The sequence below is a fragment of the Panthera onca genome, chromosome F2 (assembly GCF_046562875.1).
Source record: "Panthera onca isolate mPanOnc1 chromosome F2, mPanOnc1 haplotype 2, whole genome shotgun sequence".
Lineage (NCBI taxonomy): Eukaryota > Metazoa > Chordata > Mammalia > Carnivora > Felidae > Panthera > Panthera onca.
In genome coordinates, this window is record NC_138356.1 from 16,721,241 (window position 1) to 16,745,537 (window position 24,297).

The following is a 24,297-nucleotide window of genomic DNA, read 5'->3' on the forward strand; positions in this document are numbered from 1 at the left end:
ATTTCTGGGGCTTCTAGTCTGTTCCATTGAACTGTGTTTACTTTTGTGCCAGTACTATACGGTTTTGATTACGACAGCTTTGTAGTATAACTTGAAATCTGGAATTGTGATACCTCCAGCTTTGTTGTTGTTGTTGTTGTTTTTTAAACAATAATTACACTTAAATTTACTTTTCAACATCTCTCATAGAGGATGAAACTACTTTATACTTATTAGAGCTATACAAAATTACCTGTCATGCATATAATTGAGTTACTCAAAGAAATTAGAGAATCATGAAGTTGGAAGGAACCAAAAGAGTCAATCCCTTTGACAATATCCTTATCCAGGTATCTTTCAAGCTGTTGTCAATTTATAGCCTCATGAAGTACCCTGCTCTCTGTCGGGACATCACTGTCAGAGATCCGGGCCCAAATACAACTTGTTGCACGTTTTCTAAGATTATTGTGATTTAAAAAAAGATTTATGCTAGCAGAAAAACAATGGTAAAATTACACAAAATTCTAAACAAAAAGTTAAAAATTAGTTAAAATTTAACATACAGAGATAGCTTCAGTTAGCATTTGGGGATACATCTGGCTTTTTTTTTTTCCTTTTTTTTGTTTGAGTATGCATGGTGTGTAGATATGTATATATTTTGTGATTTAGTTTTAAACAAAATTGGGATAAACTGTTGATACTCAGTTTGTTTTTATTTTTTCACTTAATTATGTTATAAGCAATTCCCCATGCAATTATGTATTCTTCAAATTCTTCAAAATATTTTAATGGATATATAATATAGCAAAACTAAGAAATATTAACTTTTAGTCAATCATTTGTAAACTACTTATCATATATCCTTTAAATTTTTCAAAGCATTTTTGTGGTTACATAATATAGAAATAACAAATACTAAATACTCACAATATTATAATTTATTTAATCATTTATAAATTACTTGTTTCTAATTTTTCACAGTGATGAATACGTGATGAATATCCTTGAAGATCAATCTTTATCTACATTTCTAGTTATTTGCTGAGGATAGAGTCCCAAAAGTAAGGCAAAGTATTAATTTTTTTATTCAACTGCTAAATTACCTGTCAGCAAATTTACAATTTATAATCCTACTAGCACTGCGTAGCATAATCTTCATGTCATACACTTGTTGTTTTTTTTTTTTTTTTACTTTGTCAATCTTAAGCAAGTATCATTCTTTTAGTTTGTTTCTTTATTAGTATGATTACACACAAGATCTCCCTATTTCCCTATTGCTTTTACCTATTCATCCCATTCTACTCTTTGCGGTAACATCCTTTTCCCATGTTGTAAAAGGAAGTAGAAGAAAATGCATAGGTGTTAGGGTCAGGTCAGAATGACCTAGGATTTGATCCATTTCCACTACCTAGCTGTGTTACCTTGGACAAGTGACAACTTTAAGTTTGTATCTTCTCCTGTGTATTGTCAACAACCCTCACAAAGTAGAAACAGGGTATAGCAATCAAGAACATAAAACCAAACAAAATCTAAATTAACTCCCCTCCTTTTTCTCATTTGCATGGTAGTCCTTCACATATTGGAAGACAGCAACACTCTTACCGTCTCTCACCAACTGCTCTTCTATCCCTATCCTTTTGGCCCAAATCTTGGGGATTCCTTTCTCCAAGCTAAATGTCTCCAATTTCTTCACTCACATATCAAACAATATGCTTTCAAATTACCTCATCATCTTGGTATTTCAGAGTATGATTTAACCTAGTCATGTTCCCCTAGAAAGTGGCATCTAGAACAAAATCCAGATGTGATTTGAAAAGACCAGAGTAAAGGTTATCACTTCAAATCATCCAATTTGTTTTCCATATCCAGATCCACGAGCCAACAAAATCTATAATCCATAAACCTAAAAGACTGTATTTACCTCACTTTCACCAACAAGGCAGGCCAGGTTAAATGTGAGGGTATGGAACACTCTTGAAGTTCTTGTGATGCCTTGGGCAAGTAATGTAGTAATGTCTCTAAGGTCAGTTTACTCCTTGGGAAAATGGGAGTAATATCACTTATCTCAAAGGGTTTTTGGAAAGATTAAAAATATTAATTATAGTATCTGGCATGTAGGAGGTATTCAATAAATAGAAACAATTACCACTGAAGCAAGACTACTGCATCTTTATTAAGCACCATTTGTCAAGTACTTTACATGGTCTTGAGCTAGAGCTTGGTCTACCCAAAACACAGACGATGGAGTAGATGTTAACCAATTAACAACTCATCTTCTTCTCCAAATTCTGCCCTGCTCTGCTTTCATCCTCTCCTCCCTCTTGCCATCATCTTCAGAAAATGAAGAGCCATCTCCACCAGCAGGTGGAGGAATGGAGCAGTCACCTACAATTCTTACTCAAAATTACAAGGAGACAAGAGACACTTCTGATTTCAACCATAAGATCACTGGCACTGGTCCATTAGGAAGGGTACCTGCCAGCAGCTAAAATGAAGTTCTGCAAGCTTCAAAGACTCATCTACAAATGTAGGGTTTTTTTCCTTTCCGAACATACTACTGATCTACTTCCTTTCCTCATATACTACACCTGAATGCAAACATACAAAAGTATCATTTATTTTGTGAATAACCTTTTGAAAGACACATTTGACAACAATATAAAAATCAACAGTCTATGTTACATTTAGGCAAGAACAGGCCATTTAAATGAGGAAGAGAATAAACACTCAATTTTTTCTCTCAATTCAAATAGATCCAAGCAATATGTACAATAAAAAAGTTTTAAGTTGTTTCTAAATTAGAAGATTAAAAATTAATTGTTGAACTTTTCTGGAGTGGCCAAACAGAATGTAAGAATGCCCAGATTTTAAAGATCTTTAGTCAAACGACTTCTAACAAAATTAGATTTTATATAAACACAGTCTTTAGTACAGAAAATTAAATTCCTTAAGATCTGCATGCAATGAGAGTTCTTTACCACCTAAATTTCCTAAGTATATTTAATCCTACTAAATGGCTATCAATAGTCCCAGGCAAAAAATCTGAATTAAGCTAAGCTTTGTCTACTTCCTCTTTCTTCAGCTCTTCTCTTCCCAAATTTGTCTCTATACTCATCCCTAGAAAAGAAGTCAATTCCCTAAAATTATTCTAAAAATTTTCTTCATGAAAAGAAAAAAAAAGGAAGGAAAGATGGGTTGAAACTTACCCTAATGTATTAGAAGTCTTATCAAACTGCCTCAAAGAGAATGGATAATACCTCTCCTTCTTTCCATCCAAAATGAGCTCCCTAATCTTTGTTTCCTGAAAAGGATGTAATATTTTACCTCTTGCAGGACATTTGTGTTTAAAAAAGAATTCTTGGGTAGGCAGTATGTACAGCTGATGGAACTCTAAGCATAGCAACAAAGCAGAAAAATCTAGGCATAGGTCTAAAACCTCTTCAAATCACATCCCATACATTAAATGTGTTCCTGATGACAACTTATAAACTAGCAATTTGAACACCCTACTCCTCAATCAGAACACTCCAAATACACTATAGATTTACATTAATATTATGTTTGAGCATATATTTGAAGTATAGCATAAATATACATTACTTCAGAAGAGCCAAACATGATAGTATTAAATTTAAATCAAAGTCTGAAACATTTCTGAAAACAGAAAAATGAAACTAAGATCCCAACAAAACAAGTGTTAGGGAAATGGACAGGGAGGAAAGTCTCAGCAACTGAACCACTCCCAGGATATCCCACCAACTGCTCCCACTATCCCCTGTATTGTCTTCTGAATGTCGATTTGCGAAGAGGCAACTACTGTGGTAACAGTAATTTGGAATAATGCACATTTACAAACTGATATTTGATATATAACAGTCCTTACACATGAGCACAAGATATGCAAATGAAATTTGACAAAAGAAATGCAAATGCACAGAAGCACTTCAGAAAGTGTCCATTTTGCTTACTGCAAGTTGAAACAAACTCAGCATACCACAGTGCATCTACTGACACAGTAAAACATTTATATAAATGTTTACAAAATATTTATAAAATGTTTATTAAATAATTATATAGTATTATAATCTCATAATATCATAATCATTATAATATTATACTGAAAGAGAGATAATCATTTATCTAAGTAAGGACAGAACATTCTAGGAAACCAAAAAATATTCTTACCTCTTGACCCAACCTAGTGATCCTACTCTAACAAACATGCACGAAAGTATTAAAGTTTTATATACAACACCAAGACCTGAAACAACTCTAACATTCAACATTCAGAGAATAAATTACTCATAGATCAACACATCATCACTACTAATGTTCATTAGGTATATATAAAACTATACTATATTCTGACAGTAGCCACAAGCCATATGCAGCTACTTAAATAAAACTGAATTTACCATTCAGTTCCTTAGTCAGACAAGCCACATTTCAAGTGCTTACCTAGCACTTTCCATCATCACAAGTTCTGTTAGATAGTGCTGATCTACACAGCTACCTGGACCATCCTCTATCCTCCTTCCCTTATATGCACCCTTTTATCTACTTAATCTTCAGGCTTTGGCCTAAGCCTCAACTACTGTGTGAGGTTCCCCCTGATTTATGCAGGAAATTTGGGTATACCTTCTTGTAGTCTCATTACACCTTGGTAACTGGCAATAAATTCCATCACATCATATTATTTCCCCTACCACAATCCTGCAAGCTTCCTTAAAGAACCAACTTTTATCCAAGGGACTTTGAACTGTTCTGCCTTGATAATTTGTCATATACTAAGAGAACTGCTAAAAACAACAGAGATGTACACTATAAGTGAAAAATGTTTATGCATAAGGAATATAATGCATCAAAGAAAAACATGGCTAGGTTCGCAGGCTCACAAGTGATTTTTAAGATTATTTATTTTGAGACAGAGAGTGAGCGGAGGAGGGGCAGAGAGAAGGAGAGAAAGAGAAGGAGAGAAAGACAAGGCCAAGCAAGCTCCACAGGGCAGTGTGGAGCCAAAGGCAGGGCTAGAACCCATGAACCCGTGAGGTCATGACCTGAGCCGAAACCAAGAGCCGGACACTCTACTGCCTGAGCCACCCAGGTGTCCCATCACAAGTGATTTTTGTTTTCAATTTCTAATTCTTTACATTTTCTTAGTACTCAACATAAGGAGCCTCATTCTCAGAAGGTGTTTAGCAAATATCTGTGGAATAGTTTCTGTATTTAAAAAAAAAAAAAAAAAAAAAAAAGACACCACGAATGAAGCCTAATGTAAACTATGCACTCTGGGTGGTAATGATGCAGCAATGTAGGTTCAACAATTGTAACAAATGTACTACCCTGTTGGGGGATGTTGATAACAGGGGAGACTATGCATGCACCAGGTCAGAAAGCACATGGGACATCTCTCTGCCTTCCAGTCAATTGCGCTGTGAACTTAAAACTGCTCTAAAAATATAATGCCTTCAAAGAAAAAGATCCCAATATTTTGTTCCATAATAATATATACCATTGATTTATAATAAATTTTAAAAACTAGACCACAAATTTCTAACACAAATAATATTTATCTACAGTGCTTAGAAAATCTGACTAAATTAACTGCAGGTGCAGTGCTGTCGGTGCCATCGTTACACTAACTCAACCTCCTCATTTACTGAGCACCGACCCATGCAAAGCACTGTGGACACAGCAGTGAACAAGACAATTTCTGTTCTCACAATATTCTTTCTAAATAACTTTATTCTGCAAGATAAATCTTTAACCTCAGCTATCAACAACAGATAGCTCAAAATGGCAAAACAAACTTCTCTTATCCTGATTTTTTTCAAATAATTCAAAAAACTCATATTAACCTTCAAGAAAGTAGTACATGACCTGGTTTAAAACAAAAAGTTAATGCCTCATTTACTTGGCATTCTTAGGACAGTTGGTGCTCCAAAGAAATGAATTTTTCAGATAACTCACTCTTATCCATTTAAGCACCAACACTTACATTGTTTGGCATGGAGATTTCTTTTTTAAGTGGGAATCTTTCGATTTTTAAAAAGATTCAATTAAATATTATTTTGACTGATAATTATTGTGTTGTACAGCACTCAAGCTCCTAAACTATATGTCCCCAGGGTTCTTTTTTAAAAGTTGCTGGCTTTGAAGAGTTTTTCTTCTGATCCCTAGCTTTGGTGTGTCAGCTGTCAACTTTTGCTGGTATCAGTGTGAACCTGACTCAAGCAGCCTCCAACTCCCTTCAAATTTGCTGCTACTTGCAAAACAAGTTTGTCAGAATTTTGCCTAAAACACACAGGCTTTGAGAGGATCCTCAAATCTATATTTTGGTTGTTCCGTCTTCTATTTATTTCCTGAATCTCTTAAAGTTTGCAGTTACAAGTTCCAAACCAAATTCTGGATAAATTACTGCTATACCCTGATAAAAGTCGTTACGTTGTTTTCATATTTAAAACTGATAGTCAGAGATAGCTTCATTATTTATTCACTCATCCAACAAGTATTAAGTACTTGTGTTGTGAAGTTGGTAAGTAATATTATGGTGAAAATGACTAAAAAGATTGCTAGTTTTGAACATATTCTAAAATAGAAAAACTCAGAAAAAACAACTTCTTAGCACTTAATAAAAACAGGGTTGTTGTGTGGGTTTTTTTTAATATTAAACTACAAAACCACCTCAGTTTTTTACAATTTCTATAGCTTTAGACTTAAGAACTGAAGATTCAAGGGTTCTGATTTAACCAAATATTTATTTTAGAGAGCTCTGAATAAGATTCCAAAATTTTATACCTTTTTTTCTATTACACATTCCCATCTAGCCCTAAAGAAATCACTAGCAACATATGCTTTAGTTTTAAATGATACTCAAAATCTTGGTAACCATTTCAAACCATGGTAAGTTTATCTTCATTTTAATGTTGAGCAACAATAATTTGATAAAAAGTGTAAATTCAGGAAACTTCCTGTCCAAATTTTCATAAGTTCCTATATTTGGGGTGCAGAAAATTTTTTTTTTAAGTTTCAGGAGTAAGAGATGGTGTGGCTCTACAATATTTGCTTTATCTGCCAGAATCATATTTTTAAAATTCCATTACCCATTTAAACCTAAGGCTAGGAAATGAGTCAAAGAGGAGTAGGGCTTAAAATTGGTCTCTGAGGATTAATTAAGACAACTGGTAAAAACCCCTGGTGTCAGCCTTACTTGTTTTAATACTCTTGGAATCTCCTTTCTCATTCATTTTCTCCCCAGGGAGCACAAGTGACTTTTTCTGTATTTTATAATTTTATAACTGATTACTGGTCACCTTTATTATGCAGACTGAACTGGAAATGGGCATTAGTTATGTGCCTGTAATCTGAGACAGTAAAATAATATTTCTAAGTGAAAAAAAGTTACTACCATTAAAAACTATTAATTACTACCATTAAAAACCTTTTCCAGCAATGCATTAACATTTCTTCAACATTAATTTTGGAACCTGCAGATGCTTTAAGCAGTACTATAGAGGCAGAGCACGGACCTAACTTTCAAAATAACAACACAGTATTATTTAAACTATTAGAGTAACCATTAAAGTTGGCTCTGACCTCATCAGCATACCATCTTGTCCCATGATATAAGTCTGATTTTAAATAAAAACAATTCAGAGAAAAATCCAAATGGTCTCTTGCTCTCTCTACAATTTAGGCAAAGAAGCAAATGGCAAATACTGGACACACCTATCATAAGCAAAATCTCCACGAGGTACTATCCACACTACCGGTTAAAGAAAAAAAAATACAGACCTGGCTCAGGATATTTACAATACAATTGGAGAGAGAAAATATGTTCCATAAAGATACTTATACTAACCAATAGTAAAAATAAAAATAATTGAATTAAATTAAAAACTGATCATGAACATTTAACATTCTGAAAGCAGAAATGGAGGGCACTTAGTTCAAATGTAAACAAAATTCTTTTTGCCTATTTTAAATCTGGCAATCAAAATCAGCCAGAACTAAGGAGTTGGGCCAACAGCATCACCAAAGAAAAAACCGAAATTCTCAGGAGCAACTGGTATTGGACCATTCAAAACAAAGTCTTCCTGTGAGTGCTCATTAGGAGTTTCTCTCCTAAAATCTCCTTATCAAATTAAAAACCTGGCTATCAACTTTGCGGAAACCTAAGCTTCAGAGAAGCACTCTCGATACTTTTTTTTCAAAGCACTTAAGGTCCATCCACAGAATAGGAGCTGGCGAACACCGAGGAGGAATTGGCCTATTGTTCGAAGAACCGCAGGACCATCCGAACGCGACGGGGCGCGCGGGAGCTGGGGGTAGGCAAGGCTCAAACGCGGCACAGGTGTGCGTATGGGGGAGGGGGGACAGGTGTGCCCAGGGCCACAACTAAGGTTAGAGAGGCCCGACTTCAGATCCAGACGTCGACTGGATCTGAGGAAGAGTCATCCCTGAAGCTTAAACCACGGAGCATGGAGGGGGGCGGGCCTGGGGAAGGTCTTAAGGACTCCAAAGCCCACCCGGTTTGGCAGTGGGGGTGGTCGGAGAAGGCCGGGGCACTCAAGGTGTAAAGCCCGAGGATAAAAGAAAAGGCTCTCGAATCGAGGGGCCAGCGTAGAAATCTCTAAACAATGAACCATGCTGGGTCTGGGGTAAATGGCTAGGAGACCAGGGGTGTCGCGGAGGTGGGAAGAGGGAAGAGGGTGGGAAAAGGGAAACAAAAGAGAAGCCCCCCCAAGTGTGGGGCCCCGGTGGCGGCGGCGCCGGCGATTACCTGTGAGAGTTGACGGGGATTGGGGCAGCCGAAGAGCGCGGAGCTGGAGCTGAAGCTGATGGCTCCTCGGCGGCTGAGGACGTGCTGGGGGACCGGCCTGTCCAGGGGCAGCACCGGCAGCTGGTAACATACTTCCATTGAATACGCCCGCCCTGCCCCCGCGCGGCGCCCGCCCAGCCGCGGCCGCCGGCCCCTGTGCTGGGAAGGGGCCGCGGCTCGGGGGCGCCGGGCCGAGGCGGGGGCAGGGAGGGCGGGCGCCGACCCCGGGAAGCCGCGCTCACGCCTTCCCACCCCAACGCTCCGCCCGGGCCGCCGGTGGGAAGACGCTGCGGCGGCCGCGGCGACAGTTACGAGGACCGGCGCGCGCCCGGCTCCGGGGTGCAAGCGGGGGCAGCGCAGGCAAAGTGGGAGAGGGAACCCTGCCACCCCAGATCTCCTCGGCCGGGAGGAACGGGTCCGGGCAGAGCAGAGCAGGAGTGGAGCAAAGACAGAAGAAAGCGGTGCAAGAAAAGACGGCTGGAGCCAGCGGCGAGACCCAGGTCGCACGGGGCTTGGGACCAGCCACCAGCTCGGGCCGCCGCCACCGTCCTGCCCCTCCCCTCCCCCGGAGCCTGACTTCACTCCGCCGCCGGCGCGAGCCCGGCGTAATTCACACTTTGCAGCCGCGGACTGTGCGCCAACCACGGCCGCCGCCACCCTGACGTCACGACGCCGCGCCGCAGGCCCCGCGCCTCCGCAGCGCCCTGGGAGACGGGTTAGCGGCGGTGGGGGTGAACCGTCTCGCTCCGGTTCTGCACTCGGTCACTGTCCCCTCCCGCCACACACTGGCCCCCTTCCTCCTCTCCTACCAACCTCAACCCATAGCCCCCGCCCAGCTCTCCCTTATCTGCCCTCCACACAAGGCGCGTGCGCACGAGGCCCCACCGTTTGGGGACATTCCCCTTATCGTTAAACTCTTGCTTTCGAGCGCGCTGAGGGTGTGGGGTGGGCTCAGCCTGTCTACAAGCAAGATTCGGGCCTTCTGACCCCAGAGACCCGAAGCACAGGGCGCAGTGGCAGCGCTCAGCCTTAACTGCGGGGTCACCGCTGTGCTTCCCTCCTTGAATTCCCATTCTTGGGCTTCGCTGGGGACCGCTGCGGCAGTGACGTCAGCGGACCGCGCGGGCACCATCCTCCCCGCTACGTCACTGCCAGTCCCTTGGCGGGGCCCGGCTGGGGCTCTCCCCAGGCAGGTACGGGCCCCAGGGCTGTCCCGGGCCAAGGGGAGAAGAGAGGAGTCGAGAATGCGGGAGAGACGAGAGGGTGAAGGGGTGGTGGGGAAACACCGAGACCGAGAAAGAAGAAGTGAGAGTATGCACTGGAAAAAATGAGAAAGAAAGGATGATACTGAGAAGACAAAGGAAAAAAGGATCCTGCATGACCTTTTACCAAAACTGTTTTGGTTTGTTGGCTTTGATTTTTAGAAAGCAGAGAGAGTAAAGAGCTCTTGACCTGCTTTGTAAGTTGGATACGTCATTTGCAGGTTCATTTTGTCAAATTTCTCCCTAAACTGCAATCCATTGTTTCAAATGCATTCCAGCCCCTGGGATGTCGGCCTGAACAAGCTCTTTCCTGCTGGCAGGATTGTTGATTCGGCTCTGCTCTCAGGGCACCCACCCTTCCACTTATTTGCTATGACTAGCCACTGGCAAGATGGCAGATCATTACCGAGGATATCAGGTATCCACTGCTCATGGTTCCATAAATCAATAAAAGTCTGCAAGACTTTTTATCATCTTTCCACAGCATGTTTCTTTTACATCACTTAAAACTTTACCTCTTCCATGGTTATTTCTCTACTTGTGTGCTACTATTAAAACAAATATAACTTCCCCTGTGGTTTCATGGATATTGTGTTCACTAGATGGCAAGCTCCGCTTTAGTGCAACAACTGACCCAACTCCTCTTGGAAACCCTAATTACTCCCACAATATCTAGTACATATATTGAGCATCTGCTGTATGCTTGGGATTAAGCTAAGCACTCTCTCTTGTTCTGACAAAAACCCCATGGGATAATACTAAGTTGAAACTAGGTTTAGGGAAACATAACTTGCCCTAGATCTTACTCAAAATAGTGGCAGAACTAACCTCAAATAATGTTTGAAATCTGTATACATTTAAACACCCAGAGATGGTATTCGTGTCATATAAAACTGTATATGCCAAATTACTGTCACATTTAATAACATTTAAGAGACTCCCTTCCATTAAATCATTTGATAAGATTCAGGGCACTAATTAAACAGTGCATCTCCCTTCAGCAGAGAGGGGAGCTAACATTTACCATGCACCCACTGTGAGCCATGACAGGTATTCTACATATAATGTTTAACTTAACCCTTCACAATATTCACATACGTAAAATTTGATACCAATTCTACAGATGAGGAATCAGTTTCCAAGAGCATAAGTCATTTGTGCCACTGAATTTTGTTCTGTGTGATTTCAGAACCATGCATTTCCACCACACCATGAGGATCAGAACTTCAACTGTTCTCAGTGTTCTTTACAGTATTGGGGAGCATATTAGGGTTCTCCAGAAATACAAAACCAATAGAAGATATGTGATATGTGTATGTATGTATGTATGTATGTATATATGTATATATATAGAGAGAGAGAGAGATTTGCTGTACACATGCCTCATCTAAGACAGAGAAGCTAGAGGAGCTGCAGGCCCTGCTCCTCCCCTAGCCAGTAAGGTGAGTCAGCAAATCATGTGTAAAATTACAGCAGTGCTTGGGACCTGGCATGGACCTACCAAGTGTAATGGCTGGTGCTTCACTTCCACTTCTCAAATCTTGCAAATTTCTATTGTTGCCAACCAAAACCCTAAAAAGAAGAGAATTCTGGGAAATGTAGTTCCAACTTAGCTAAGTTGATAGTGCAAAACCACCCCAGTCCAAACTCTTGTCAACTTGACCTCCAGAAACACTTTAAATCATATTTAATTTTCAAATAAAGATCATAGTAAAATCATGCTTATGTCCATATGATGCAACTATCATACAGCCTGAGACAGCTCCCTCCCTCCCCAAAAGAGGATAGAGTCTTTGAATGATGTTCATCCCTCTTCTTGATAAGTCATATTATTCCTTTGATGTCCTGTAACTTAAACACTAAGATATAGAGTTAGCCACTATTAACACATCTTAGGGGAATGGGGGGGGGGGGAGAAAATAATCGGTTAATACATACACAAATGTATTCATATCAAAATGAGGGGAAAATGTTCACAACTATTATAGTCCTTGTATCTGCAACCGGCAATGTAATCATAATGACTACTTATAACTACTTTCTTTTTTTCCCCCAATACCAATTTAATATACCCTTTGCCTTCAGCAAGCATCTCAGCTGATAATAGTTTCTTCACTTATGTGGCAACCCATATTTTTATTCCTGAAAAATCTGGACCATTAGAGGTTCTACTTCTACTGGGTTGCTGTGTTTTTTTCCATTAACCCATATAACAGAGTATGGGAATACTAAGAAGCACCCCCAAAGAATCTCCTGCATTCCAGGCATATTCCCATGTAACAGAAACTCAAGATCAGCTTAACAGTCAAAATCGATCACTCTAGGCAGGAGAGTAACCCCCTTCTTTGCATGTTGGTTAAATAGCACAAGGCAGTCTCAATTTACAGACTAATTGAACTCTTGGTTTGTTCAAGATGTTCCTGGTGGAAGCATCCTTCCTTTGGAACTAAGACCTCTAGACAAGCAAACCCAAAGCTACAGTAATTGGAAACAAAATCTTGCATTTGATTGACTAGGGATAAAACAGGATCCACTTCCAGTCCCACCTCTTGATTCCTAAATCATGAATATATATTTAAATTTAGAAAATATGCCGAAACTTGGAGGACATTACCCTAGCTACACAAGGTATTGTCACTCAGATGGAGAGATTATTGAGTCTTCTGAGGCCATTTCAATGCTACAACATGGATGAACCTTGAAAACATGCTGAGTGAAAGAAGCCAGATACAAAAGGCTACATAGTGTATGATTTCATTTTCGTAAATTATCCAGAATAGGCAAACCATAAAGACAGAAAGCCAATTAATGGTTGCCAGGGACTGAGGAGAGGGAGGAATGGGGAGTGACTGCCTAATGGGTATGGGGTTTCCTTTTGGGGTGATGAAAGTTTTGAAACTAGATAGCAGTGATGACTGCACAACATTGTAAATGTACTTAATGCCATTGAAGTGTACAATTATAAATGGTTAAAATAGTAAATTTTTATCATAATAAAAAGAAAAGAAAGAGGGCCTTCAATCATCCTATCAAGCCAGCTATCTCAGGATAATAAGCAACATAATACGACTAGTGAATTATATGAGCATGAACCCATTGCTGACTTTATTTGTTGTAAAATGGGTTTCTTGGTTAAAAGTAATGCTATATGGAATAACACAATGGTGAGTAAAACATTGCATAAATCTAACATACCTGGTGGTTTTGATAGAAGCACTGTATGTGGGGAAGGAAATTCATTTTCAGAAGAAGAATCTATTCAGTAAGAAAAAAGGACTGCCCATTCCATAATGAAAGTAGCCCAATTCAATGTACCTCGTGGATGGGAGACACTTCTAGGAAATGGAAGCTTAGTTGTGGACTTTGCTGTTAGCAAATTGGGCACTTAGCAATAGTGGTAGCCAGATTGGCCTTATTGAGTGGAAATCCATGTGCTGAACCCACATCTCACTTGTACCATGCCATCATGGCCACTTTGTTCATGAGTCTGTTGGTCAGGGCCAGTGATAAATGGGGGGAAAGGCTGACTAACATACATAGAATGTATCACTCATCCAACTGATTATTATGATCATCCTCTAATGAAATTTCTCTTTGGAATCACATGAGACACACTCTGCCCGTTCAATCTATCCACAAATACCCCTTCCCCAGACCTCTTTGTCATCAATTTTCCGATCATGTTCCTTCCAAGTTCCAGACTATCCCACCAGTAAGACACTGCCCATGAATCAGTATGATCCATACACCTAGCTATCTTTCTTTTCAGACAAAGTGAGCAATTAGGTGCATTGTTTTAAGTTTTCTCCCAACCATAGTATTTCCCTTCATCACCTTTAGGACTACCCAAAGAGTAGAAATAGTGCTGTAGCTATCTGGTTTCTGCACCATAGAATACAGAACTACTGTTAAGTCAGACCCAAATAGTTTTCTTCTGTCACTCAGCAGGACATAGGGGGCTAACAATAATGCCTTGGATGAAAGTTGAGAGGGAGGAGGCAATGTAGTAGTAGTAGAGATTATGGACAACTGGGACACTGTTCATACAATTTACTTGAGCCTTAAAAGACTTGCTTGAGGGGCACGTGGGAGGCTCAGTTGGTTAAGCCTCCAAATCTTGATCTTGGCTCAGGTCATGATCTCACAGTTCATAAATTTGAGCCCTGCATTGGACTCTGTGCTGACCGCATGCACCCTGCTTGGAGTTCTCTCTCTCCACCCTCCCCCTCTCATGCTCTCTCTCTCGCAAAATAAATAAATAAACATTAAAAAGAGAGAGAGACTTGCTTGACCTTGATCTCATGCATACCACTTCTACTTAATGATGGAGTACTCCTGGGCACAACCAACTTTATGGTTTGGTGTATCAGGATACATTTAGTATATTATGAGCTACTCAGGTCACAAGGTAATTTGTTAGCTCATGGTCAAACGTTCAGTTTCTACTAGGGCCTGGTAGTAAGCCAAAACAATTTCTCAAAAAGGGAATAGTTATGTAAAGAAGAGGACGTAACTTAGCTACAAAGTCCTAAAAGCCCATATAAGATTCAATAATAGAAGATCATCAAAAGCTTCCTACAGTATCACTAACCTATCACAGATACTTCAGCATCATACCTGCTGGGTCACATGGCCCAAATGACAGAGAAGCTTATGTGGTGATATGGATTCCTTACATAGACTTTTCTTGTTCTGAGCTCCACCCAATATTTAATTTTTTGTATTGTGGTAAAATATGCATAACATAAAATTTACAATTTTAACATTTTTGGTATAGAAGTCAGTGGCATTAACTACATTCACGCTCTACAACCATCACCACTACTCGTATCCAGAAAGTTTCATCATCCCAAACTGAAACTCTGTGCCTATTAAACAGTAACTCACCCCTTCTTCCTCCATCAGTCCCTGATAACCACTATTTCACTTTCTGTCTCTATGAATATGACTACTCTAGGTACCTTATAAAAGTAGAATCATACAGTATTTGTCCTATTGTGTCTGTCTTATTTCACTTAGCATAGTGTCTCCAAGGTTTATCCATGTTGTAGCATGTAACAGAATTTCACTCCTTTTTAAGACTGAGTAATATTTCATTATATGAATGTATTTAGACATGCAGTTTATCCATCTGTCAATAGACATTTGGGTTGTCCTACCTTTTGGGTGCTGTGAATAAAGCTGCTATGAACACGCGTGTATAAATATCTGTGTGAGTTCCTGATTTCAATTTCTTTTAGATATATATCTAGAAGTGCAATTGCTGGATCATATGGAAATTCTATATTTAATTTTGGGAGAAACAGGCATATGGTTTTCCACATCAACTGCACCATTTTATATTCCCATCCAGAATGCACAAAGGTTTCAACCTCACATTGTGGCAAACACATGTATCCTGTTTTTAGATAATAGCCATGCTAATGGATGTGAAGTGGTATCTTATTACGGGTTTGATTTGCATTTCCCTTATGATTAGTAATGTTAAGCATTTTTTCGTGTGCTTTTTGGCCATTTTTGTATTTTCATTGGGTCTATTCAAATCCTTTCCCCATGTAAAAAAAAATTAATGTTTATTTTTGAGAGGGAGAGTGAAAGAGAGAGCAGGGGAGGGGAAGGGCAAAGAGAGAGAGGGAGACACAGAATACGAAGCAGGCTCCAGGCTCTGAGCTGTCAGCACAGAGTCCAATGCGGGGCCTGAACTCGTGAACAGTGAGATTATGACCTGAGCTAAAGTTGGACACTTAACGGACTGAGCCACCCAGGCACCCCTGGTGAGAAGTTTTGATTACTGATTCAATCTCTTTACTTGTTTTGTGTCTATTTAGATTTTTATTTCTTCAGGATTTAGTCTTGCCAGATTTTCTATTACCAGAAATTTCTCCATTTCATGCAGGTTACCCAACTTGTGGGTGTACAATTGTTCATAGTATGCTTTTATAATCCTATTTATTTTTGTAGAATATGTCGTAATGTGTTCATTTTCAATTCTGACTTTAGTGATTTGAATCTTCTCTCTCTCTTTTTTTTTTTTTAGCCATTTTAGCTAATGATTCGTCAATTTTGTTTTCAAAGTACCAAATCTTGGTTTAGTTGATTTTCTCTGTTGCTTTTATATTCTCCATTTAATATATCTCTACTCTTTATTATTTATTTCTAGTAGCTTCAGGTTTCAGTTCGTTGTTCTTTCTTTGGTCCCTCAAGGTGTTAAGTACCTTAGTGATTTGAGATCTCTTTTTTTAATATATCTATAAATTTCCCTTTTAGCACTGTTTTTGCTGCCAGCCATAAGTTTTGAAATGTGTTTTTGTTTTCATGTATCTCAAGATATTTTCTAATATTCTTTGTGATTTCTTCTTTGACCATTGATCATTTAGGTATGTATCATTTAATTTTCACGTACTTGTGAATTTTTAAATTTTCCTTCTGCTGCTGATTTCCAGTTTCATTTCACTGAAGTTGGAGAAGTTTCTGTGTATAATATCAATATTTTTTACATTTATTAAGACTTGTTTTGTAGTCTAGCATTTGGTCTATCCTTGAGAATCTTTAATGTGCACTTGAGAAAAATGTGTATTCTACTGTTGTTTGCTGGAGTATTCTGCATGCTATGTATGTCTGTTAGGTCCAATTCATCTATATTATTTTCAGTACATTACATCCCAAATTGTAACAATCTATTTTAAGTTTATACCAACCTAATAACAATCCCATACAGAAATTCTACTCTCTTACAGCTCTTCCTCCACTTTCTTATTGATGTCACAAATTACATCTTTGGATATAGTACACCTATTAACATAAATTAATAATTATTTTTTAGGCATTTGTCTTTTAAATCTTATAGAAAATGAAAGGTGATGGGGCGCCTGGGTGGCTCAGTTGGTTAAGCGTCCGACTTCAGCTCAGGTCATGATCTCGCGGTCCGTGAGTTCGAGCCCCGCGTCAGGCTCTGGGCTGATGGCTCAGAGCCTGGAGCCTGCTTCCGATTCTGTGTCTCCCTCTCTCTCTGCCCCTCCCCTGTTCATGCTCTGTCTCTCTCTGTCTCAAAAATAAATAAAACGTTAAAAAAAAATTAAAAAAAAAAAAGAAAATGAAAGGTGGAGTTACAAACAAAAATTATAATAATACTGTTTTTTTTTTATATTTGTTCATATGTTTACCTTTACTGGAGATCTTTATATCTTCATTTGGCTTTGAGTTATGCTCTAGCATCCTTTCATTTCAACTTGAAGAGCATGAGTGAGGGAGGAGCAGAGAGAGAAAGAGAATTGCAAGCAGGCTTTGTGTTATCAGCATGGAGCCCAATCTCACGAACCTGTGAGATCATGACCTGAGCCAAAATCAAGATGGACACTTAACCAGCTGAGTCACCTGGGCACCAATTGAAGTTCTTTAAAACAAGCAGTTAGAACCCCAGACAAGTAACTTGCTCTCCTTTGTTTCAGCAAACAAGTAGATGGATTGAACCAAATGGTCTCTGGACATGGGTTAACCTGGCAGAGGTGAGGGTGGGGTTGTAGTACCATATGAAAAGTAGCAGGATAAATGAGAATCTGTCTACCTGTTGACAGCCAAATTTTTATCCTAGAGGCAAGAGGACAGAAGATTCCTCTTTTAGAAAAGTGGGCCCACCCTAGGAAAAAGCTTAAAGGTGCTATTGGCTTGGGGTCATCCAACCAAAGAAATGGGCCTACACGTAATTTTAAGGTAAGTTTTACCCATGTACATGGAGTTCATTATCAATATCCCATTCATAAATATGACAGAAAAATCAAGCACTACCAGAATTTGAATAAATCCCATTGCATGAGAGGTCATAGAAACAAACAGAGAAGTAAACAAACAAGGGGAAACAGAAAAATACAGAGAACCCCCTCCCCCCAAAATCAATAAAATCCTTAGAGAGATGAAAAGATATATAAGAATGGGATGATATAAAAAGGAGAAATGAGATAGTTATTTAAAATTAAAACCTATGATAGCAAAAATTAAGGATATATTGGATGGGTTAGAAATAAAGTTGAAGATATCTTCCCAAAAGTAAAATGATTAATTAAAGATACAGATAATGTGAGAAAAGATATTAAAAATGGAATTCCAGTCCAGGGGGTCTAACATCCAAATAAGGATAATGTCAAAAAGAAAGAATTGAGAAAAATGTAGGAAAGAAATAATTCAAGAAAATTCAGCAGAACTGAAGGGCACACATTTCCAGATGGAAACAGTCCAGTTTGTAATTAGAATAATGAATAGAGAAAAGACCTCCACCAAGACATATAGTGAAATTTCAGCATAATGGGGACAAAAATAAGAACTTAAAATCTTCCAGGGAGTAAAAATAAAAATAGCTCATGTACAAAGGACTGTGGATCAGAATGGCAAAAGCCATCTCAACAATGAATTAGAAGCTAGGAGATAATGATATAAAACCTTCAGAATTGTGAAGGAATTTGATTTCCCATCTAGGAATTTGTATACATGGCCACACTATCAATTTAATATGATAGTAAAAATACAGATATTTTTCAGACATTGAAGAACTCAAGTGTTTCACTCCTACTATACCTTTTCTCAGGAAGTGATTATTACAGGATGTGCTCTAGCAAGAAGAGGGAAGAAACCCAGAAAGGGAAATATTCCAGAAAGGGACCTTCAACACAGGAGAGAGAGAAAGAAAGCCTCAGAATGACAGTTCTTAGATCACAGCCACAGAGGATAACTAGAGAGAAACCAGGCCATATGGGAGCAGGATTATGGGGGCTCTGTGACGGAAGTGAAAGTAACAGATGTCCTGAAGAGGCTGAACACAGAGTGAGAAGCTCTGGCAGAATTTGGGAATAAATTTATTATTATTACATAGAATATTAAGGGGGTAAAAGAGATTCAATTACTCACACCATGAATAAAAAGTTGTAAAAGAAAATCAATTACTATTCATTATATGGCCCTTCTATAAATAATAGTTATGTAGTCACAATAATATAAGCACTGAATATTCATTTAACAAAAATATAGTGCTATAACTATACTGAGAAGTGGAAGAAGATGAAAAATGTGTATTTGGGTATTAGAAAGCTAAATTTTCATCTTCCACAGTAAGACATTAATAGGTAATAGCAAAAATTGAGATGTGAATTAATACATGGAGTGAAATATCATAAGAAACAGCTAAAAACTGACCATTTCTTGTGTCAGCAAAGCAGAAATTGGTAGATTATTGAGATGGAACAAGAGGCTGCTAGGTTTGTTATAACACAGTAGGACTACTGAACTCTAAAAACTATGTATAGGGGCACCTTGGTGGCTCAGTTGGTTAAGCGTCCGACTTTGGCTCAGGTCATAATCACGCAGTTTGTGAGTTCGAGCCCCACACAGGGCTCTGTGCTGATGGCTCCGAGCCTGGGGTCGGCTTCAGATACTGTGTCTCCCTTTCTCTGCCCCTCCCCTGCTCACACTCTGTGTATGTGTGTGTCTCTCTCTCAAAAATAAACATTAAAAAAATATGTATATGTATTATGTTTCTCATTTTAAAAATTACCCATTGTAGTGGGTTGGATTGTGTCCCCCCAAAATATGTTAAGTTCTAATACCTGGTACCTATGACTTTGTTTAAAAATAGGGTCTTTGCAGATCTAATCAAGTTAAATAAAGTCATATGAGATTAGGGTGGGCCCTATACCCCACAACTGGTATCCTTTAAGAAGAGAGAGACTTGGAAGCACACAGGGAAGAAAGCCATGTGAAGACAGAGACCATGGCTGGAGTGATATGTATACAAGCCCAAACCCCAAGAGACAAACAACCCACCAGAGATGCATGAAACAAATTCTCTTCCAGAGCCTTCAGAGGGAGCATGGCATTGCCAACACCTTGATTTTGGGCTTCTAGCCTCCTGACCTCCGAAAGAATAAGTTTCTGTTCTTTTAAGCCAATTTATGGTAATTTGTTACAGCAGCCCAAAGAAGCTAATACAATCATTTTACTCAATTTCTGTGTATCTGAATTGGAGCAGGAGATGTTCCACAGAGGGTCAATTCTTCTAAATTCACTTCCACACTTGAGGCTTCAAAACAACAACAACAACAACAACAACAACAACAACAACAAATCAAGTTAGCTGGGTTTTTTAGGGCACAGTATAAAACCCATCTGTTCAATTAAGGGATGTGGGAGGACTGGCAAATGTGAAACACATATTTTGGTCTCTGGTTATAAATATTTAAGTTTATGCCTATTTGAGGTTTACTTTCTGTTTTTAAAAATGTCAGTTCTTTCCTGCTATCTCTGAAGAATAGTTACAAAGAACAAAGGCTTCTTTTCTTTACACTTCACACAGTAACAGTGTAAAACGTTGAATAGAATGAATATTACTCAGAAAAGCAAAATATTTTACAATATATCTAAAAATTGATCATTAAACATTTTTTCCAACTAACAACATTGTTACATGAAATAGTAACAGAATTAAAGAAAACACCTGCATTATTTACATTTCCTACACTTTTGATTCCAGTGCCTTGTCTTGGGGTCCAATACCTTCTTTAATCTGGTTCAAGTAATGAGATATTAATTTTTTTTAGGACAGTGAGCATGAGCAGGGCAGAGGGAAAGATAAAGAGAGAATCTTAAGAAAGAGAGAAAGATGAGAATCATGCTCAGCACGAGCCCAACATGGGGGCTCCATCCCACGACCCTGGGATCATGACTTGAGGCAAAATCAAGAGTTGGATGCTCAACTGACTGAGCAGCCCAAGTGCCCCAAGTTGTGAAGATCTTAAAGCACTTGGTTCCAGGATGTTATGGGTTGAAATCCATCTGTTCCTCTTTCCCACCAACAAAAAAGATACAGTTGAGATCTTAATCCTCAGTACCACAGAATGTGAACTCATTTGGAAATAGAGTCATTGCAGATATAATTAGTTAAACTAAGATGAGGTCATACTGAATTAGCATGAGTATTTAATCCATTTTGACTATTGTCCTTACAACAAGACAGCCATATGAAGGCATAGACACAGGGAGAATACCTTGTAAAGATGGAGGCAGAGATTGGATTGACGCGTCTACAAGCCAAGGAACACCAAAAATTGCTACCTGTCAGCAGAAATTAAGAGACAGATTTCTTCTGAGGTTCTTCCCCAGAACACTCAGCAGGAGCTAACCCTGCAGACACCTTGATATTGGACTTCTAGGTTCCAGAACTGTGAGAGAATAAATTTATTTTGTTTCAGGCCACCTAGTTTACACAGCATAACATGAAATTTATCATTAGCCACTCAGTTTGTGGAATTTGGACAGCAGCCTTAGGGAATGAATATTTAAGAATTTTATCAAAATTATGATAGCTGGCAGAGGGGAGTTCTTTAAAGATTTTTCAATTCCAGTTTTTTCATTCGTTTATTCACTAACTATTTCTTGACTGATTACTAACTTTTAAGCACTCTGTAGGCACTGGAAATAAAAAGAAAAAAAAGGGGACAGAGAAAGGTCCCCTGCCTTAATGAAGTGAAAATCCTAATGAAGTCAGAATAGAAAAAAACAGATACATAATGTAATATAACATAATATAAGCTAATGTTAGGTGTGCTATGAAGAAAAATAAAGCAGGGAAATATACTAGAAAGTGGGATACAGAGGTCAGGGAAGACCTCTTTGAGAAGATGACATTTGAGCAGAAGGCTGAATGAGGTAAGGAAGTAAGCTAGGCCAGGATTCGGGGTAGAGAAGTACTTTCTTGATAAGGGAACCAGTACACATGTTCTGTGCATAAATGGGGTCAATGTAGAGGGAACTTACTGCCTGAGAAACAGGGAAGGGAGATGAGATCAGATCAATGTAGGCCCCTGTGGGCCTGGTTAAGGATTTGGATTTCATTCTAAATGTGATGGGATGCCACTGGAATGTTTTGTTTTGTTGGTTGCTTCTTTTGTTTAATCAGAGAAAAGATATTATATGATTTATATGTTTTGAAGATCTCTCCAGTTTCTCTGTAGACAATACTTTCTAGATGAAGAATGGAAGCAATGAAATCAGTTAAAAAGCTTTTAAATAGTCTGAAAGGGTGATGGTGGTGCCTTTGAGCATCTTTGAATGTGGCACTATGCAAATTTATACAGAACAAACTTATAGATAATCATCTAAGCCTAATGTCATTCCCTTTTCAAGTTCACAACCATAGCTTCTTGGGATTCTTCTACACCTCCTGAACCACTTTATTTTTAAAAAATTTTTTTTAGTTTATTTATTTTGAGAGAGAGCGAGTGTGAGTGGGGGAGAGGCAGAGAGAGAGAATCCCAAACAGGCTCCACACTGACAGTGCAGAGCCTGATGTGGGGCTTGAACCCGCGAACCCTGAGACCAGGACCTCAGCTGAAAATCAAGAGTTGGACACTTAACAGACTAAGCCACCCAGGCGCCCCAGTCCTGAACCACTTTAGACCAGAAACTAGTAAGGGGTTTCTGGATAAAGCAGTCAATATCCATTTGAAGGTCTTATTTACAGCTCAAAACTTAAAATAACTCTAAAGTTAAGGGATAAAAATAAGATTACTTTTGGAAGATCTCAGGATTAATTTTTTAGGTAAATAACTTACATAATACAATCAAAATTTTACAAGGTATAGCAAAATAAGTTAAATATATATGTACATATATATATATTATCCATATCAAATCAGTTTTTAAAATGCAACTAAATTCTTCTCCTTATAGCATATAGGAATCTTAAAATTATTGAAGAATTAGTAAATGTTCACAATTCTTAGAGTGGAAGGACTCAGCATTCAAAATTTAGTTAAACTGAAAGTGACATTGTGCTATAAGTGAAATAAATCAGACATAAAAGGACAAACACTATGTGATTCCACTTATATGAGGTGCCTCGAATAGTGAAATTTACAGAGACGGAAAATAGAGTAGTGGCTACTAAGGACTGGAGGAAGAGAGGAATGGGGAGCTAGTATCTAATGAGTACAGAGTTTCTGTTTGATATGATGAAAATATTCTAGAAAGGGTGACGGTTGCACAACACTGTGATTGTATTAAACGCCACTGAATTGTACACTAAAAAGTGGTTAAAATGGTAAATTTTATGTTAGGCATATTTTATCACAACAGAAAGGAACAAAGCATGTGCTATGACAGTTCATTGCTTTAGCCAACCAGTCTCCGAGCTCTAGAATAAATGTGTGGACACAAGTCACCACTCTCGTTCTGAAGGCCCAACCCCTTCAATGTTCAGAGTGGATCTAGCTTCAGAAATAGGGCTTGATAAAGCATGGCGGTGGCATCCCATCACTGCAGGTAGCAGAGCCTGGGCTAATTCTAATTCTAATTCTCATTAGAATTCCTATTATGCATTTTTTTTCCCTCTACTGTTTTTCTGGAAAGTCTGGAAAAACACTTTTCAGGTATTCTATGACATTTGCTTTCTCTTTTCATTTCAAATATTCTCAGAGTTGACCAAAGAAGACTGAGTCCTTCTCTGAGTTGAAATTTGCACACTGATGATTTTCCTTAATGCTTTCCATATGTTGATTTTTTAAAAACATTTATTACTGAGAGACAGAGAGAGACAGACTGTGAGCAGGGGAGGGGCAGAGAGAGAGGGAGACACAGAATCCAAAGCAGGCTCCAGGCTCTGAGCTGTCAGCACAGAGCCCAACATGGAGCTTGAACTCACGAATTCCAAGATATGACCTGAGCCGATGTTGGCTGCTTAACCGACTGAACCACCCAGGCGCCCCTCCATATGTTGATTTTTAAATTCAGATTGGTCCAATTGTAGGTGACATGAATGTTGTCAATAATGCCTAAAGACTTCATTGGCAACAACATGCCTTGACAACTCAGCTCTTGTACGTTTCCTGGTTTGAGCAATCTGTCCAAGCACAGCAGGCAAAGTGCTGTAACTGCAATGTATCTGCTGGCAATGATGATAAACCACACACCTACAAGGCGACACCACAAGTAACACTGTAGTACACAGGTGGGAAGACAAGGAACCTGATAAATTGTAAAGCAAACACAAATATTAATACAAGATTTAAACCAAAAGAGTGCTTTACTAAAAAAGCCCTCCTAACCGACAACAAAAAGCAATCAAATGTCTTAAAAAATTATGGAACAAAGCCACAAGAAACAAGTTGCTCTTACTTTAGTCAAAGTTTAGTCAGAGATACAAAAGAGATAACTGGAGAAATGTTTTTCTTTATCTGTGGAGAGTTTCATTTG

The 24,297-nt window shown here is 38.7% G+C and overlaps 1 protein-coding gene across 3 annotated transcripts in view; it reads right to left on the minus strand.

Annotated features, from left to right (window-relative positions):
- PDE7A (phosphodiesterase 7A) overlaps nt 1-24,297 on the minus strand; it is a 165,413-nt gene that overhangs the window by 131,837 nt on the left and 9,279 nt on the right. For 2 of the 3 annotated variants that reach the window (XR_013553621.1, XM_078441956.1), the window contains exon 1: nt 8,762-9,542. The exons of the other annotated variant lie outside the window; for it this stretch is intronic. Coding sequence is in view for 1 of the 2 variants with exons in the window: in XM_078441956.1 (XP_078298082.1) it covers nt 8,762-8,899 (138 nt within the window). In the remaining variant the exon portion in view is untranslated. Of the gene's footprint in view, nt 1-8,761; nt 9,543-24,297 lie in introns of those variants that run through there. 3 annotated transcript variants of the gene reach the window in all.